Source organism: Petaurus breviceps, unplaced genomic scaffold (assembly GCF_028583685.1).
Source record: "Petaurus breviceps papuanus isolate PSGF00001 unplaced genomic scaffold, PetGlider_PUasm1.0 90723, whole genome shotgun sequence".
Lineage (NCBI taxonomy): Eukaryota > Metazoa > Chordata > Mammalia > Diprotodontia > Petauridae > Petaurus > Petaurus breviceps.
The window spans coordinates 3,126,127-3,145,879 of NW_027187323.1; the positions used below are offsets into that span (position 1 = coordinate 3,126,127).

General features: G+C 35.3%; 1 protein-coding gene across 8 annotated transcripts in view; it reads right to left on the bottom strand.

Annotated features, from left to right (window-relative positions):
* Positions 1-19,753, bottom strand: part of MBD5 (methyl-CpG binding domain protein 5) — a 445,570-nt gene that overhangs the window by 9,672 nt on the left and 416,145 nt on the right. For all 8 annotated transcript variants that reach the window (XM_069066734.1, XM_069066730.1, XM_069066732.1 and 5 more), the window contains 2 exons: positions 17,314-18,522; positions 7,669-7,742 (listed from right to left, as the gene is read on the bottom strand). In XM_069066734.1, coding sequence (XP_068922835.1) covers positions 7,669-7,742; positions 17,314-18,522 — 1,283 coding nt within the window. The remainder of the gene's footprint in view (positions 1-7,668; positions 7,743-17,313; positions 18,523-19,753) is intronic.

Below are 19,753 nucleotides of genomic sequence, written 5' to 3' on the forward strand. Positions count from 1 at the left end.
GCAAGAAACGGAGCTTCTCTCTAATACACATTAATGCCATATTGTTCAGAAAGGTATTATGAGAGGTTGTCAAATGCCTTCATAATTAAGAACACAGATGTAGAGCTAGGATGAACATTAGAGATCATCTAGTCCTACTCTGACTCCCTACCTCCTGCTTCCAGAAGAGGTTATGTGACTTGTCCAAGATCACACAGCAAGTAATTATTAGCAAAGATAAGAACAGAGATTGTACTTAGCTCTTTAACTCCAAATTTCTGTGCCCTTTCCATCATACCCCAAATGTCCATTCAATAATTCAATTAAACGATTCAACAAACATTTATTAAATGCCTACTTTGTGAAAGGCAGTGTGCTAGGCACTAGAAGTACAGGCAAAAATGAAAGTCTCTTCTCTCAATGAGTTTATGTTCTCTGTTGGGGAAAGGGGGAGACAAAGATAAGTCTGGTACAAGGTATAAGGCAGGAAATGGAGGCAAAGAAGAGACCCAAAGGGTCCTAAGAATATCTGAAGGAGAGATACAGCTAGGTATAGAAAGAATGCCCCACAAAGGAGGAAAGAGCTGACCTCTCTTCCCTGATCCGCACCCCCAAACTTTGTTTCCTATACATCAAACCTCATTCTCCTTAGTTTTAAATATTTTTAAAGGCCATGTTTTTCTATTTGGTAGGGGGGAGGTCTGACATGTGCATAGACAGTGATATACCAGGCTGACAAATTATAAGGGAGTGTTTCATTTAATTTTTGGTAGTTGACTTTTTTCCCTGTTGAAAAAATCAAAGAATGCCACTGACATTGAATTAAGGAGGAAATCTGTCTATGATGAACTTAGTTAAAGTACAAATTTACTCTGGTATATAATCTCATGGACCATTACTATTATTTATAGCTATCGATGGCCAAATATGTGTATAATACAGGCACCAAGGAATGAATAGTGCATAGCAATTAAGTTAAAAGGACAGGCTCTTTGCCCCAAATGGTTGGCCTGGGTAGTTTATAAATTCCATTCCAAATTCAATTCTGTGATTCTATGAAAGATCAAAGGAGACCATGCTGTCAGATACAAAGAGAAAAGGAACAGACTGCTAACTAACTAGATCTAGATCTCAGACAAAAGTTAAGTGTATTTGTTACACAATAAAACAATAGAGTATAAATCAAAATCTTTTATTTGAAGCAGGAAAAGGTTGATGTGTTTGGTTTTTCAGCAGATGTTTTGCTAATCTTGGCCCCAAGCAGTGGGGTGGAAAGAGCATTAGAAAAGTGCAGGGAAGGGAGCTAGGCTGGAGCCTCACTTCTGATGCTGCCTGGGGACATAGCCATGGGTAAGGAGCTCAACCTCTGAAGCTCTCTTGTTTGTAAAATGAAGACAATGATGCCTGCAGTTTTTTGCAGCATAAGGATCAAAGGAGAGAATGCATGTGAAGTACATCATAAACTTGGAAGCCCTAAATCGTCCAGCTATGATTTTTATTGTCTGACAGTCCTCCTCTGGTACCTCCTTGTGGTGCAGAAATGTCACCGGATTTCTAGGGAGTGACACATGAGCTTTGGCACAGGTTCTATCATGCTGGAAAGATGTTGAATATCTTCCTGATACAGACTCCGTTTATTTTCCAAGGACTAGACCAGTTGAGTACATAAAGGCTTATTACCTGTAGGTTGGCCACCAGATGATTCATTTCTGTGCTAGGACAACACATGAAGAAAGTAAAAATAAAAAATGCCTTCAGTCTCTATTTTTACAACGATGAAAGCAGAAGGGCCAAGAAAAGGAGCAAAGGAGGATTCTTAGAATTCTTAGACTGTCTTTAAACATAAAGTTGTTGGTTCTCTAAATGTAGGACCCTTGTCCAATGACCACTGAGTGAATACACTGCCAGAGAAAAAGAACTGTATTAATCTAATCCCAACTTTTTTTCTATAAGTGAAATCAGGAGGGAAAAAAAAATCTGCAACTAAGCGGAAGGATAGATCACACTTGGAGAGGCAAATAAAGATGCTGGGTATTTAAGGTAGGCGCAAAGGCAATAAGAAATGTAATCTAGGGGAATCAATCCTTGTGGAGATATGCTGTCAAATGCCCCTAGAGTTCAGCCCCAGTTTCCTCAGAAGCTGTGGCTCACCATTAAGAGCCTTGGCACTGTCAAATGGCTTAACATTAGAAACAGATATAATTTTATCAATGGAAATTATATCAAAGATGGTACAATATTATCAACTTTGCTGCTATACCTTAGGGACCTTTGAGGCTTTCCACTCGATTTGCAGATGAAATCCCCTATATATCTTGTCTCCCTCTTTTAGAATGTGAGCTCCTTAACTTCAAGGACTGTCTTTTTGCTTTTTTTTTTTTAATTCCTATTTTCCAGTGCTTGGCATGGAGCTTTGTAGATGGAAGGCACTTACTAAATGTTCTTGTTTTATTCATTTATTTCATTACAATGCTGACAAAAGGATAATCATGAAAATAATTTTAGTTTATGCTCCAACATCTATTATGGAGGATGAGGAGGTAGAGAAATTCTTTGTAGAACTTTATGCTCCTTGCTGACTTCCATGTACATGCTACTTTTAGAAATAACAAGAACAAAAAAGAAATCATGAAATACCAGGTTCAGAATATGCTAGAATTCAAGGACATTTCCATTACAGTGTACTCAATGATTCTAGTAATATCATGTGTTGTAATACTTGGGTGGAGGTTGAGTGACAACAACTAACTGAAAACTTAAAAAACATTATTTTATTCTTTAAAAAATTAAATAGCTAACAGAGAGAGAAGGATATGTAGCCTCAGAGAAAAGACTTATACTCTGGAAAATCAAGAGACTCAGAGATAAAGAAAGGTTTTCTTGTCAAAGTGGCAGAGACTATTTTTACACTAACAGGTCAGGCTATGGAAAGGTATAGTCATCAGAGAATTCAGAATAAGAATTATGGGCATATGAAATAAAAGACTGGTAAAAATTCAGCTCTGAAATCCAGAGGGCCTCCCTGGAGAGTGTCTTCTACTATTTTGTGTTCCCTGCTGACATTTAATAATAAACATTTCTACTAATGGACACTCTAAAACCTACTTGATTAACCGCTAGGCATTTTCATATAATCATGTTTCTAATTATTAATAGAGATAATTGCCATCTTTCATTCTCATTGCATATGCTGTCACATATTCTTATCTCTGCTAATAAAGAAATCAGGTATAGATCTGTGAATTGTATTAGGTGCAAGGAGCGGGGAGAGAAATTACATACTGCTTTATACCAAATGACTTCAGAATCTCAATGACTACTTCATGCAGAACTAAACAAACAGAAGTGGAATTTGATTAGGAGGAACCCTGGGCTGTTGACTGGATTCATCAGTGAAAGGAGGCACATCTAAACAAATTTTATATTCTAAACTACCAGTTGCTGAATTTGCAATGAAATCATGATCTATTTCATCGTTTGTACTTGGTTTTTGCCAATTCTGGATTTAGGCTACAAATGGAAGCAGCACAACATGGTGGGAAAAACAGTGAACTGGCTGTCTTATGACGACAGAGCTAGGGATCATCAAATCTAATGCCCTTGTTTTACAGATGAGGAAACTGAGGCCTTAAGGGGGTAAAGTGACCTATTCAAAGTTACACATCTAGCTTGTCTATGGAATGAATTCCTTTGATTCCAAATCCAGTGGTCTTTCCACTCTACCATGGTGCTTTTTTCTTGAGTAACAGGCCTCAGAAGGCCTGGCTTCTAATATAACTTCTGCCACGACTCAGCTGTCAGATTTTGGGCAAATTACTTCTCAGGGACTCAGTTTTCCCATCCATAAAACTGAGGAATTAAATAATCTAAAAAGTCCCTTTTAGCTATAAAATCCACGACTCTCTCTCTGATTCTAAAATACTTCCTAAGTATAAACATACATGAGGTGTAGAAAATAATCAATGGTTGACTAGCTGGGAAATTAACTATTTAATTCATTAAGTACCCACATTCTTAATGAGAAATCTGAATGGTAGACTTATTTTGCAAATTAAAAGATGACTACTTGTAACAGATAAGTGGTAGAAAAAAAAAATTTAAAACAGTGGTAGAAAATTTAAAAAAGGAAATAAAAGCTATTCTCATTTTAATTTTTAATTAAAAACGGAATATGTTAAAAAGAATTTGTTTATTCTAAGAAATGGAAATATATGCATATATTAATTAATAATGCATACAGTATAATCTCATGGGCTTAAATTCATAAAATTTAAAAAATTTCTAATGCTTTGCTTTGATAAGGTCAAATGACATTTTGAGGAAACTATAGGTACACCAGGAATATCAAGACAAAAGCATTTGCTTTACATCTTACTATTCTGGGGCACCTCTTTGCCTACCTGCACATATACTGAATATCTACACTTACAAGAAGAAAACTTCTCCTTCTTAGATGCTACCATTTACATAATCAGTAAGTGAAACACACAAACACTCTGTGTGTGTGCGTGCGTGCATGTGTGAAAAAAAAATTCAGGATTACCTGCAAGTATTTATTTTGTTCCTGCATTATCAACTATTTTTTTGGACTGTTTTAAGTTAACATGTTAGACAACTTATCTTACAGTGAAATACTGAAGACATCACAAGGAGTTTTCACATGAAAATATTTGTTCGATAAATATTCTATAATTAATATCTTTTTGTAATAACTGTGTTACAGATGTTTTACAATTTTTCTTTTTTATCCAACTATTACATTAATTTCTCAGGATATGCCATTTTAATCAGCTCTGCATAGAAAATGCCACTTTAGTCAGAATACAGCAGGCAACTAACCAAATTACTTATTTTTCATGCCTTTATAAAGTCTGTTTTGCAATCTACATGTGGCCCATAAAAATAACCTACTTGAAATCTTTTTAAATATTCCATATAATGGCAAAGGATTGTATTGGTGCTACCAATTGATCTGCTAGCTGTTATGCTTTTTAAAGAGATATTCTATCCAGGATAAGGGGTATGCCTAAGCTCATAATTTCAAAAACATTCCCCTTGGGTAAAACTACTGAAGACCTTCACGTCTTCCCATTCCTTAAAAACTTCTCACTGTATCCTATCATCCCCACTAGCTAGTCTATCTCTTTTTCTTTTCATGATCAAACTCATTGAAAAAGCCATCTATACTCAATGTCTCTACTTCCTTTCCTCTCACTTCTATTCTATACCCTTTTCTTCATCATCTATCCCTTTTTCCACTGGGTACTTCTCCAGGTTTAGGTGTCTTGAGATCATACTTCTTTTCTAGCATGCAGTTCTTTGTAACTAGCTTTGCTCTGAACACACTCAGATCACTTACAAATGGAAGCAGCCACCCTGTGAAATGCCAGGAATGTGCTTCTAAGGAGAAGATACTCTTAACTCTCACCACAAGGGTGGAACTCAGAACAGGCTGCATCTTTAAAAACTGCCAGGTTGAGACACTCATTCTTTTTCCTGCAGCATCTAGAAAGGGTAAAGATCTGAATTCATTCATAGCATGGCCACAATGAAGTGAAATGGTGAAAGAGCAAAGTTACCTTTCCCTATTCTCTTTTAATAAGAAATGGACTTTTTTTTTTTTTTTTTTGGTATTATATGAACTTTTCAGCTCTAGGTTTAGGGAGATAAAATCCCCACTGAACCTGATAACCCTGGAGCCAGAATTCCAGGCTGGGTGTTGTAGCTAACCCAGCAGGGAACATCTGAGAAGCCAGGATCTCTAGGAATCAAGCCGAGGAGGATCTTTGAATTTGGAACTTGAGATTGTGCCAACTGAAACTAAGCTGTGAACCTAATTCTAATTACTCTTTCCTACTCAGATGTTGGGGGAAGGGTATGTTTGTATATTTGTTTCTGTTATTTTTTTTTTTAGAAAATATTTCTTTGTAAAAGCTAATCTAATACTATTAAGTGGTTAACCAGAAATGGGGTGCAGGGACCCTCCTATGACTGGAGGAACAGCCCTGATGGTTGTTGGAGACAATGGAAGAAAGCCTGGACACTCTCACTCCCCTTATGGCACAGGAGAATCCTGGGGAAGAGGTGAAATGTAACCCACCTAGGTTCCAGCTTCTAGGGGCCAGGATGGTCATTGTTTCATCTTAAATACCAGATCTAACGATCCTTCTTCAGTCCTCATCCTTCTTGATCGCTATGGCATTCCAGTTTGTCCTCCTCTATCTAGGTTCTTACGATAGTGCTTCCTCCTTGTTCTTCTAGTTGTCTGCCTGCACTCTCTCCGTTTCCGTTTCTTCAGTTTCTCCCTCACAGAGCTGCCATCCTAGTTCAAACCCTCACTACTTTTTCACTGGACCATAATAATAATAATATTCTTCTAATTGGTTATTATACAATCTTCTAATTGGTTCCCCTGTTTCAAGTCTCTTGCTCTAATCCAGCCTCCATTTAGCTGAGAAAGTGATTTTTCTGAAGTGAAGCTCTGGCCATATACGTCATCACTGCATACCCCAAACTCAATGAACATCAGTATCTCAGTTACCTACAGGATCAAATAGGAAGTTTCCTGTCTGGCACTTACGGCTCTTCATAACTGCGCCCCTTCCTACCCTTCATTCCTGCCCAGTCGTTTTTCACATTTTACTCCTCTTCATACACTCAATACAGCTACACTGTCTTGTTCATCCTATGACACTTCGTCTTCAGCGTCTGTAATGTTGTCTTGGATGGCCCCCGTGTCTGGAATGCTCACCCTTTTCTCTTCTGCCTCTTAGTTTCTCACCAGCTTCCTGTAAGAATCAGCTCAAATCCTGCCTTCCTACAGAGGCTCTTCCCAGTCTCCTTGGGTGCTAGTGAGGGTTTTCCCTCTTTGACTACCTTTCATTAATCCTCATAACAACGCTGTGAAATAGGTACTGTCATTATCTCCATTTTACAGATGATGAAGCTGATATGAGAGAGACTAAGTGATTTGTGGTCGTCACCCAGCTAGTAAATGCTTGAAGCAGGATGTGAACTCCAGTCTTCTTGATTCCAAGTCCAGGGCTCTATTTACTGTGTCAAGCACTTGTTCATGACACTCTATTCTTAAAATCGATATTAAATCAGAACTGATAAACTCCATTATGCCAAAGTATAGATTGTGCCCCAAGCATTCTACCTCTCCTGCAATAATTAACTCAGGATATAAAAGTCCAGAAAACATTTTAGATTCATCTTTTTGCAATTATTTCTGCCACTGGTAAGAATAATAACACCAAGGAAAAGTTATTAAAACATTAAACCATGTAAAAACCACAAATGTTTATTAGTATAGTTATGACTCTCTAGGCTCCAAGTTTGTTTACAATCTATACATTCTATTTTGGGGAACTTTACCTTTCAACATATGATGACTTGCTAATTTATATTACAGTTTATATTTACATATAAGCCTTTTCTTTTCCCTCTAGCTAATTGGGAGAAAATTTTTTAAAAACCCATGTAATTATGAGCACAAATTGTTAGGATGGGAAGAGAACGTATTTAATGGCTAATGATGTTTACCTATTGTATACTACCTGACATTCTTCAAAGATAACTAATGAATACATGCATGCTGTAACACCGATAAACTTGGTGGCATTTCATTATCTATTTGGAAAAGGATCAGCAAATAAAATCCTTAAAAGTGGAAAAAATTGTGCTTACTTTCTGTTCCTCTTCCGGGCTCGACTGTAGGCTTCTAAACCTTCTGTTAGTGTCTTCAACTTCTCGGGCTCCACCTAAGTGAATGTATGAAGACCAAACCACATTACCCAGACCTGTAATTATTAAGCACTGCTTTTACTTTACTGCTGAACATGGAGGTTTCTCCTAGAGGGCGCTGAAAACACTGTTAGCATTCAACCAGATATTCTTGCTTCTGTGACTCCAAGTATGAAAAATGACTGCAATGAAAGAACCCTGGGACATGAACCTGCAAAAAGAAGATAATATGACCCACAAGACGAGATATTTAAAACTGCCACTGCTCCTTAAATGATCTGTTGAAAACAGATATAATGAGAAACTTTAAGAAAGGCTTTAGACTTTTAGAGATTGTAGTAGATAGCTCTGGTGCTTTTTCTAAAATGGTATTTCTTTAAGAATGGCCCACAGACTGCTGAGAGACCCTGGGACCCAGCTCTACAAGGGAAAAACTTTTTATAACAATATTAAGATGTTACTTGCTTATGGACATACTCCTCCTCACCTTTCCAAAAACAGATCTGTGTAAGGCCAGGTTTTTTTCATATACTTCAACCAGAACAACATGAAGAATGCAGAAGCAGATGTAAGAACCTACCATTTTTCTTGTTAAGTCAGACATTAGATTTATAAAAACAGGCAAAACGATGGCCATTGTTCTCATTAAATTTTGTTCTGAAAAATATTGTTTTTCACAAAAACCATTATTATATTAGTATATAATGGGTTTACTGTTATTTTAAATAAATTAGCAAGTATGTCAGTTTTAACATTGAATATATTAAATATCAATAGAAATTGAAACTAATCATTTTGAAAATATTTATCAATTCATTTTAAAATACCAATAATAAAAAAAGAAAAAGCTCAGGAATTTCTAAGGGTGTAAAGGGATCTGAGATGAAAGTTTAAGAACTTCTACCATGAAGATAGGGAAAAAAAGTGGGGAATGTTTCTCAATTTAAAATGTCCAGATTTTATCTCAAAGGACTCCCAAAGATTTCACATATTTAGAGGAGTATTTCAAAGGCACTAGAAATCGTCTCACTCACCACACTTTAGCAATTGATTCCTGGATGACAAAGAACTCATGTTTAAATATATCCTAACAGTTTCAGAAAAGTCACCCCTGAGAAACTGATCCAATGAAATGACAGCAAAATCTTTGGCAAATAGATTGTTATCTACTTGGTTGAAATTTAAATGTTCTATTCTCACATGTCATTGCTTCTGAATATGGAAACATTTGGCACTTGGATAAGATCCAGGAAGGATTTGGAGCCCAATTTGGAGTCAGAAAGTCCACACACTCAAGTGCATGTACTTGATTCACAAAATCTATTTTATTCTTATTTTAGGTGCCATTCCAATAAATTTGCTTATCTGATTTTCTATCCCATGACAGACTCAAAGCAGTGGATCAGGAAGGAAGAAGAGAAAGAGAAAGAATGGGAAAGCATAAATATTGAAAACAATGGGAAATCTGTGTAAGCAAAGACAAATTACTGAAAAGTTAGACCTTGGTTGTTTCATCTATAAAATAAAGGGTTGCATTAGATGAGCTGGATGGTCTTTTTTTTTTTTCCAGCTCTGACATTCTTTTGGAATGAATGGAACTGTCACCTTGTATAACTGACACAACCATGGTATAACCAGAACATAGATATTTATGCCAACAAATTTCATAAAACAAATATTATTAAGCATCAACTATGTGCACAGCAATGCTCTAGGTGCTAGGGATAGAAACAGTCCCTGACTTCAAGGGGCATGCGTGTATGTATGTGTGTACATGTAACAACTTCTGTATTTGATTAAAAATGAATGTTTTAGAATTTACTGGTGGAATTGGAGAATACAGCATAAAAAGGGGAACATATCTGTTCAATTCTTTGAAGCAATACAAGTAACAGTAAATGAAAGAAATCATATTAGACTTTAAATTTAAAGGATATACTAGGATGAAATCATAGAAGTCAACTATGTCATTCTATATTTTACAGAGGTGAAGGCTAATCATTTACTTGATTTTATTTTCTAAAGTTTTTGACTAATGATAAACAAAAATACATCATACAAATCAAGTTCTGTCTATAGCTTTTGAACAATTTTTTGGTGATCTTCTAAACACCACATTCCTGATCGCGATTTCTTGATTTACATGCAACTTTTGCACATTGTCATAATGAACATTTTGTTTAAAGGTCACAAAGAATCTGATGGCAACATTTAATTTGTTAGAAGGATTTGTACCAATAATGCTGCAGTTCCTTGAATCTAAGAAGAATACAAACCAGGGCTCACTTCTGTAATAATAGTATCTTTTCATGTTAGGAGGTGAATACTATGAGGTATCATTTTTAAAAGATATCTTACCTTTTAACTAAATTGCAAAAGATATGTATTAAATGCTGTACTTTTACATGGGAAATGATTAATATACCTGAAAAAAGTTTCTAAAGATGTTTAATTAATTGACCTCAGAAAAAGGGAAAATAAACTGAGATTCATTAAAAAAACAGAAATTATGATATTTAAAAGAAACCCTGAATACCACTTTTTAAAAATTCCTTATCCCAGTGAATTAAAAAAAGTCTTTTGACATAAAACACATCAATGTAACATTAAGTAGTCAAAGCTTAACAAGCAAAACTCTTAGGAATCAAATGCTTTCACAAAACTTGTAACTAGAAGAGCAGGTATTAGGCAACTGGTCAGACTGTTGTTACCTAAGAAAAGTTAATTGGAAATAACTCCTCAGTTCCAGCCAGGTGGCAGCAGAAACTCTTCTTTCTTATGAACTCCCTCACAAAACCAGCTTTTCCTCTAGTCTTCCTTCCCTTCTATTGCTTGGGACTGCTGTTAACCAACGCCATTAGTACTATATCTACAAAAGTTATGTGTCTCATATCCTTTCTTCATTACACTTGACTCTAGACTAATCCTGGGTAAGGGCAGTGGTCAGTGAGCTTGCTTCAACCCTTCTTTTGGGCAATATTCATAGGACTAGTCCATAATCTTACCATCCCTCCCTATCCCAGACCCTAGCTCCCCAGTTCAGTTTTCATCCCAGTCTCTTAATTCCAATGATTCAGGAGAGACTAATTTTCCTTTTCTTCTGAAGTGTACAGTAATCTTACTTTTTTTGGTATTCAAAGATCTGCCATTTACATGAGACTTTATGTCTTCTTATTGGGAAAAAAATAATATGAACTAACGTTGTTGTTGTTTGTCCTTCATTTTTCAAGATGACCATGACATCAGGAAGGTGATGCCATGGCTTGCAAGTGAATTGGATTTCAGTGAGGGAGGGCTGTGCAAAATCACCAGTCTCACTTTTTCCTCTGGAGCCATCTGGGTTTAGGGGCAAGATATAGATCAGGATGACTAGAGATGGCCCTGGATGTAGCAGGAGACCTTGGCCTTTTGAAAAAGCTAAGGTCTTTAACAGGCCTCAGTTTGATTGAGACAATGTCCATTCAGTGCTTAAAGCTAGGTAAGAAATGAGGCAGAAAACTAACATACATTAATCATGTCTACCTAAGATAACTAAACTAATTTAAACTTTTACAATTTGAGCTAGCATTGTTAATTTTGGTATTTTGTATTTGACGCTTACAAATAACTATGCACCTGTACAGACAGTTGGCTCTAACCACAGATTTTACTTTTTAGAAGACTGGTTTAAATCTAATCTTAATGTGACAAAGAAAAATCTCATGCTAACCCTTTAAAAATAAATGAAATTATAGCTCTCAATTCAACTTTCTAAAGATCAAAGACTGCTAAATAACTATATCTAATAAAATTATTCATTTGTCTCAAACATCTGATTCCATTTGCTTGTATCCATGAATAAATTCTCTCCATAAATGTATATGTTTTCATTATTTTGTGCTGAGTAACACCAACCATATAGGCAGTGATGTGCCTTCATTTCCTTTTTGATCTGACTCAGAAATGAGTGCTAACTCTTCAGTTCAGTACAGTAAATCTTCTAGTCTTTCTTTGTCAGGTTTTGTGCTGTCTTTCTTTTACTTTTAAAATCTTTTCTCTTTTCTCAATTTTTCTTTTCTTTTTCATTTTGCTATTAACCTTGATGACCAAATCTAAATTTTCTACCCTAGTCTTTTCCTTTGATTCTCTCCTCTTCAAGGAGATCACTATTGACAGAGTCCTTACATTCTGACTTCAGCCATTAAAAATGAAGTTATATCCAAATTGTAGGAAAACTAGACTTTCACTGCTAGTTGATGCAATATTACTCTAAAGAGTCTGTTTGGTCTTTAAATTCAAGAGATTACTTGATGGCAGGGAAAAATTAAATTATATGCACATAAACACATATAAATATTTTTCCATACACACATTATATATATACTATATATATTGAAAGATACTATCTTTCAACACAGATGTGGCAATAAAGAAATTATCATCAGCAATCAAGACATAGCAACAGTGTTCTATAAATCATAATCTTGAACCATTACTTCATTGTACAACTTTCATACTTAACACCTCTATCTCAATTTTAAAAGTGACCCAGTGCTTGAATGAGGTTAGGTTATATTCTCTATGTTGTCAACTCAAGTAACTCTGAATTGGCTAAAAATAGGGCTGAAAACCCACTTCACCATGGACTTTAATTATGATAAAACAATATTTATCTAGAATTGTGAAAACTGTTGATAGTCTAATCTCTGCCTAACAAAAATAATCATGAGCTTTCGATGAACATTTTAAGGAAGATGATTAATTTCCAGCTCACAGTATGTGCAATATATCATATTTCGCACTACTAGTTAGCTGTCTCTAACCAGCCAATCACTCCAAATTTCATTCCAAATACACAACTGAGCACACTTCAATATCAACCTCTAATTCTCCTATATCCATGTGTTTTGTTCAATTTGGCTTTAGTAGAATATGCATTAGATCAATTTAAGATCAACTTCAGGACCAAAAAGCCTACACAAAATAGTGAAAAAATGATTCACATGGAGGAAGAAAAAAGTTCATTTTTAAAATAATAATTTGTTGAGAAACACTGCTCTCCACTCAGCTTTTATTCTGAAGTTTCATCATTGTATAAAGGTGACACTGGCTTCTCAAAAACTATGCCAGTGTATTCTAACCTCTACTATAAAGCTCTAAAAGGTGCTGAGTGTGGGCTAAGCAATGGATGGTATGTCTGTAACCTAATTAGCCATTAGGTTTCAGGTTTCATTTCAGCTAAGTTCAGAGAATCACATCACCAAAAGGTATGTCAATAGGTGGCTACTTTTTCTTTGGCCCCAGTATTTCATGAACATCATCTAGGGTGTGGAAGAAGCGCCCACACTAATTAAATTATGAATCTTTCTAAGTACAGAAGTGAAATCTTTTAATGTGAAAAAATGTAACTTGAAGTGCTCCAAGGTGGTGGGTGAGTATATTACATTTTTTTCAGAAAAGTGAGAACAGGTATTATAAAGAACTGCATGGGTTACACAAAATAATGGGGTTTTATCAGTTATTGTGTCTTAAAACAGTCACATGGGATATTATACATCCCATGTACCAGAGATCGTATATCTCTATCAAAGTCTGGAATTGTGTATGCCTGGTCATGATTCTATATTCTAGCAAGATGCTGGCACTAATCTTGGCTTTTATAAATAACTCCTGTCTGTAAAGCAGGACTCTGAGAAAACAGATCTGCCACATAATATGTCTACTTTAGAGTAAGAAGCAAGTTCTTCCCAGTAGGCAATTGGTCACAAACCCAAAACTAAAGAGAAAAACTTGTTAGTAAAGAGGTTCTGAAATGCAGTCTAGGGTAGTTGTAGGAGCAATGGCCTCAGAATCAAAATGCCTGGGTTCTAAGTGTTGCCTTTGCCATTGATGATATGCAAATCACTCCCTTGTTTAGGCCTTACCCCTCTCACTTATAAAATGAAGCTCTCAAACTCTACAATTCTGTGACGCCAAATTATATCCTATGAGGTTTCAATTAGTTAGCAATGCTTTATATAAATAAATATGAACATAATAAAACTCCAGTAATTCAAAATAAATATGGGGAAGGTCAATCTGAATTAATAGAAAATTTGATTTTAGAATATATTAAAAGAAATTCATTAAAAAAATCTCTTAAATGTACTTAGCAAATGAAAACAACTGCTATGAAAATATTTCCAAGAAGAGTACTGTATGAAAATGGAAGATCCAGTTGTAATTCATTCTTCCAACTTGTATAATAGGCTGAAGTTTTAAAAAACAGTTTATTCTTAACTTACTTAAGTTAAACACATACACTATAATCTTTTTATGCTTAAATTACTTAGACAAACCCTTCATTAAGAAATTGCAAAAGCAAATGTCAAACCATCAAAACTTTAACATTAGCAGGGTATGGATTTTGTTGTACAATAAATACACTCTAATAGTAAATCATGACAAAGTGATACTTTAAAATCCTATTGTCTAGGAAATATGGCAAATCCTAAAAGCTCAATGCAAAGGAAAACAATGATTCTACTACACTCAACATTAAAATCTAATGTTCATAATGCAGTGCAGTGCTCTCAATATCTGGGGAGCAAAGACTAGCATCCTCCCTTAGATAGATCCGAGACTATCAAATATAATTTGAAAACACAGAGAAATACTAAGAGAGTAGTTGTAATGCTCTTCAGGTATCAACTAGCAATTGTAATTATTAAAACATATTTGTTCTATTCAGTGGTATTTGGAAGGCTCATGAATGTAGCTCTCTCTTACTCTTTTTTGTAGGTTATAAGGAAATAATAATAGCTAATATTTATGTGGTGCTTCAGCTATCTGAGAACCTGATAGGAAAATGAATGGGGATAACAGTAGATGGAGTCTTGAGTGATTCTTACTAAAGGTAAATGTAGCACAGCAGCAACCTTTGAGTTAGAAAGACATAGAAGAGTATCAGTACTATTGAATAAACCTAACCAACTGTATGGCTATAGGCAAGACTCAATTTCTCTGTACCCTAAGTAATTTTCTAAGATGCCAAGTTACCTATCTGTATTGCCGGAAATAAGGAGATAGAAAATAAATCGCAAGTTCAGATGAGAAAAAAGTTATTCTTATAATATATAGTCCTTTATAATTTTCTTCATTCTAGTCTTGAGTTTTTCATAAAACATTAACACAATATTTCAATGTTACCAACTAAATTTTTCCCCCCAAACCCCCAACTATTCCATTATAAGCACTTAAAAATACACATCAAACTCTAAGAACATTTAACACTGTATAGGTATTCAAGTAATATATATATATATATATATATATATGCACATATATTACTATATAGCACTGTAAAGTGCTTCATCCTGCTCTTTTAATAGTGGCAAAATATTTAATTTAAATTATGAATATTTGGAATAAATTTATAGTTTTAAATGGTGGGGAAAGGAAGAGAATAAGCATTTATAATAAGCCTACTATTTGCCAGGTATTATTAGGTGCTTTTAAAATAAATATCTCATTTGATCCTCATGAAAAGCCTGGAAGGGAGGTGCTATTATTATCCACATTTTGTGTCTTTAGAAACTGAGGCAAACAGAGGTTAAGTGAGTTGCCCATGATCACACAGTTACTAAGTGGCTGAGGCTGGATATGAACTCAGGGCTTCCTGATTCCAGGCTTGCTACTTGCTCCACTGTGACACCAGTAACCTTTAAGTACGTGCTTGAAAAAATGTTTGCTATGTTTTTATCATATTGGGACAAAAAGTTTTTCCTTGGGAGTTAATCTCAAAAATTATCATGTAAATGAAAGGAATTTTTAAAATTTATAAATACTATATTACACATATTTTTCAGGAATGTATTTGTTGCAAAAAGCAAATTGCTAAATATTGTAATAATTAGTTATCAAAGTATTTTATGAAGACAATATTATCCTAGTATTAGTACAGATTGAGTTAATAACAGTTGCTCACTAACATGATGCCAAACAAACATGTTTAGAACACCATTTATTGAATGCTTTTTTCAAAAGATGATGTCCCTGTCCCTTAATACCTGCAAACAGTTCAAATCTGACCATAAATTTGCAAACTCACTTATCTGTGGGCTAGGACCAATGTCTTATGTGAAATATATTAAAAAATAAAAACCTTTATTTGTGGAGAAGAAAACATTTAAACTACATGTCTATGACTGAAAGAATGGGTTTCAAGGGGAGAGCAATTGCTCTAATATTTCTTTAATTATGTTTTTTTTCTGAAGTCTCACAAATAAACTAAAGACTTGTCATACAATGACAGCAAAATGTTCTGTTCTAAATTTTTTGTGTGAATTGGTTCTATTTGTATGACAAAAGCCCTTTTTAGTTGCCTCTAATTATTTACTATACAGACTGGAGAATAAGAATGTTTGGGTTTATCGGCTTAAAGAATGGATGTTTCTGGTCTCAGGGGGATCAGAGAATAGCATGTTTTGCAAATGGAAGAAGTGCTGAATTATCTTCTTTACCAAAGCCAGAGCCATCATTATTACCACACGATGTCCTTATAGGTGTATATTAGTTAGCTATCACATACAAAACATTCAACTATTTGTCAGGATTTTGGAGAAAGACAGACTTCTTATTGTGAGGATGAAATATTTCTGGTTTCCTACCACCATATCTAAGTGAATCATAAGTCCAAGTTGGGTTAAATCAATTTTATACTATGAATTAAGAAAAAGATATAATACAAATTGTTTTCATATCTATAAGAACTTCTTTTAAGATTTAGAGAACAAAAATCATGTTTTCCCACCATATATGTGGCACCTGTACCATTATCTGCTTCTAGTCAGAAATGCATTTTTCTACCAGTTTTTAAGCTTCTTTTGAAACTTTACAAATTGAATCAGTACTTTCATATGTGGAAAAAAAGTTCTGAGGTCTCATACTAATTTTTTCCAAATTGAACAGTAGTTTCAGGAAGGAGTTTGCATTTAATTTATGTGATTGAGTTGAGTTAATCAGAACCAGACTACAACCCTAAATACTTCCATATGTTAGGAAGAGCTAGGGTTTTTCCTATAAAGAGACTCCATTCAGAACATAGAAAATACCTTCAATATATAATAATGATGCCATTTAACTTTTCTCTTCTGCTCTAATATCAAGCAGGAAAAAAATGGAGAGGCACTCTCAATTGGCAAGAAAGTTGACCACCTCATGAAACTGGGGAGGGCACAATATTTCTGGGACTCCAATAGCTGTTCAATCCTTTTGCCATTTACTGCCACTGAAACCTACTTTTCCTCTAGTCCCTTTGCATGATGCCCAGTGTTGGGTGGCTGTAGAAGAGGTGGGCATGCTTGGCAACAACTTAGTAATGAGGATCCCAAGTGGGAAGCCCCTTGAACCTTCTCAGTTCTATCGACACTACTTCTTTCACCACTCACTGTCATTTTGGTAACTATAATCACCACTTCATTTATACTCCAATTTTGTGGGACAGCAATGAGTTAAGAAGAAACAATTTCAGTCACTCTAAAACCAATCATAAAAGTGACATCGAGCAACAACTGACTGATAAACAAGGCTGGCATTGACAATAAGTATAACATAGAGAGAATGATATACCTTCCCTTCCTCAGTGTTTTGTTGACATGAATTGTGAACTTCTTCTTCTCGTACTAATTTGCCAGGCCATGAAGTTAGTCCTTTGATTTGGCCCCAGACCAAGTCGCCAACATTAAACGTCCTTGGTCTATAATGTATTAACTCATTTGAAGAAGGGGATTCTGGGTTCCTTAGGTCATCTTCACTACTAATGCTTTTAGCGTCCGAAGGGCTAGGCACACACCCATTAATGCTTTTGGCATTAAAATCTCCATTAAAATGGATATAGTCTTTAACTAGAGAACTTTCCAGGCTATTTGAGGAACTTGGAGATTGCTCCTCCATGACTAGGTCTTGCTTTGAAGCGCTCAGCAATTCTCCAAACCCTCTGCTCTGTTGAGGCCTATTTCCATTAATATGTGCACATCTTTCCACAGTGTTCTCCAGTCTCTCCTTAAAACTCATCATAGTTCTTTTGTAGTTATTATACCTGAAATTTTCTTCCAACATTTTATCCCCTTGACAGTTTCTTTGTGGTAACAGAATTGGATGCTGTTCTCCTGGAAGTAATGGCAGTGTGGAGACATTATTGGGCCTTTCATGACAAGGACTACTGTGGATATGGGTTGAGTGATCTAAAAATTCCTCACACTTCCATCTGTTTATCTCTCCACCAGGACTTTGCTCTCCTTCCCACAGTTTTTTAGGTGTGTTGCAACCTGCTGATTTGAAATACTCAAATCCATCTCCTTCGCTTGAATTCTTCCCATGTTCCAGATTTTTTGGGAGGCGAGACCCTCTTACATTCCTTAGCCTATTGTCGTGATCTGCACCACTAATGTTTCTTCCATGAATTACTGCACTGACAGCACTAGAGAGATTTAATGGGTCACCAATTGAGGCAGTGAAGGCACTCATGGCACTCAAAGCTGGAATGGGGCTAATCTGAGTTGTACTGCTGACTGCAGTGGTGATGACAACTTGCATTCCTTTGCTTGCAGCATCTACAACTGCTTTGTAAATTGCATCTACTGAAGCATCACCCTGACCAGCCACATTGAGGCTATCCTTTGCCTGTTGTCCCAGTGTTGGCTCAGTCCTTTGTTGCAACTCGCAAGCTGTATCTTGGAAAGGAGGAAGTGTAGTGTTAGAATTCTCAGGAAGTGCTGTCAGACCACTTTGAGTGCTCATTCTTTTGTTTAGGAGAGCTGCATCTTCCTGCATTCTCACCTTAAAAAAATATACAAAAGAAACAGTGAGAGAGATTACTAGGGTCCTCACTGAGAGAGATTACATTTTCTCATTTTAATTCATAATAAGGATATAAAAATGAGGGAAACAGATAATAAAAAGATTCGAAAAAATGTAAAAGTGACAGCGTAGAAAGTCATGAAATAATATTTTGTTATTACAGGACAGGTATTACAGTAAGAAAGATCAGGGCTTTTTTTTGGTTAGGAATGTTAATATCTTAATTCCTACTAACATCTCCATAGCAACCAACTTTGAGGGAAATAAATACAAAATTTTTATAAATGATTGCTCAAAAAACTTAATGTCATATACTTTTTGATGAAGGATTTTACAAGGGAAAGAACACAAAGTCAGAACTGTTTCAAATTTGAAGCAGGACTAGGCATTTTGAAACAAATGTTAATTCACTAAAATGTCTAGTTGTTCTAGAAAAAATGTTAGATTGTCTTTTAAGCAGTGAAACATTATATCATTTGTAATTCTGAAGTTTTCTGATAGAAATAATGTGAAATATTCATAACAGTTTTCCTAATAGTTCTGTAATAGAGTTGACAAGTTTTGTGGAAGTGTGTTAACTACCCTGTATTACCACTGATTTATTTTGATCAATTTCTTGTGCCAAGTTAAGAAGTTACAAGGAAAGCATAAGAAACAAATTTTTCAACTTATAAACAATAAGTTTATTCATTAAAAAAAAATCAGAACGATGACCTGATTTTTACTAGGCAAAGTTAGGAAAAACAACGAATAATCCAATTAGTCCAAAACCTTTCTATCATTTAAGACAACATTTTTCTATTCATTTTTCACTTTTCCCCTAAAGCTGATGCTCCCTGAAACCCAAAGCAATTAAGTTTTCCTGTTTTGCTTTACAGGCAACACACCTAAGTTGTGTACTACACTCTATACTAGTTGGTATAGAAAACTAGTTAATGCAGAATTTGGAGAACAGTCAGTGGACTGTTCCTCCTACTTACCTTTGGGGTGAAGGCAGGCCAGATTCACAACTGTATTTGGGGCTACACAATGGCCTATACTTAAGGCTGTTGGAAGGTGAGGGAAGGAGGGAAGGTTAAGGACAAGACATTTTTCCACCTTTATAAAAATCCATTATGGATATTTCTCTGTGAATTTAGATTTCTTGTCCTCTTTTCCAACATGGAAAAGAAGTTGAAATATTTATAAGCTGTGATTCTGAGTGGCTTCT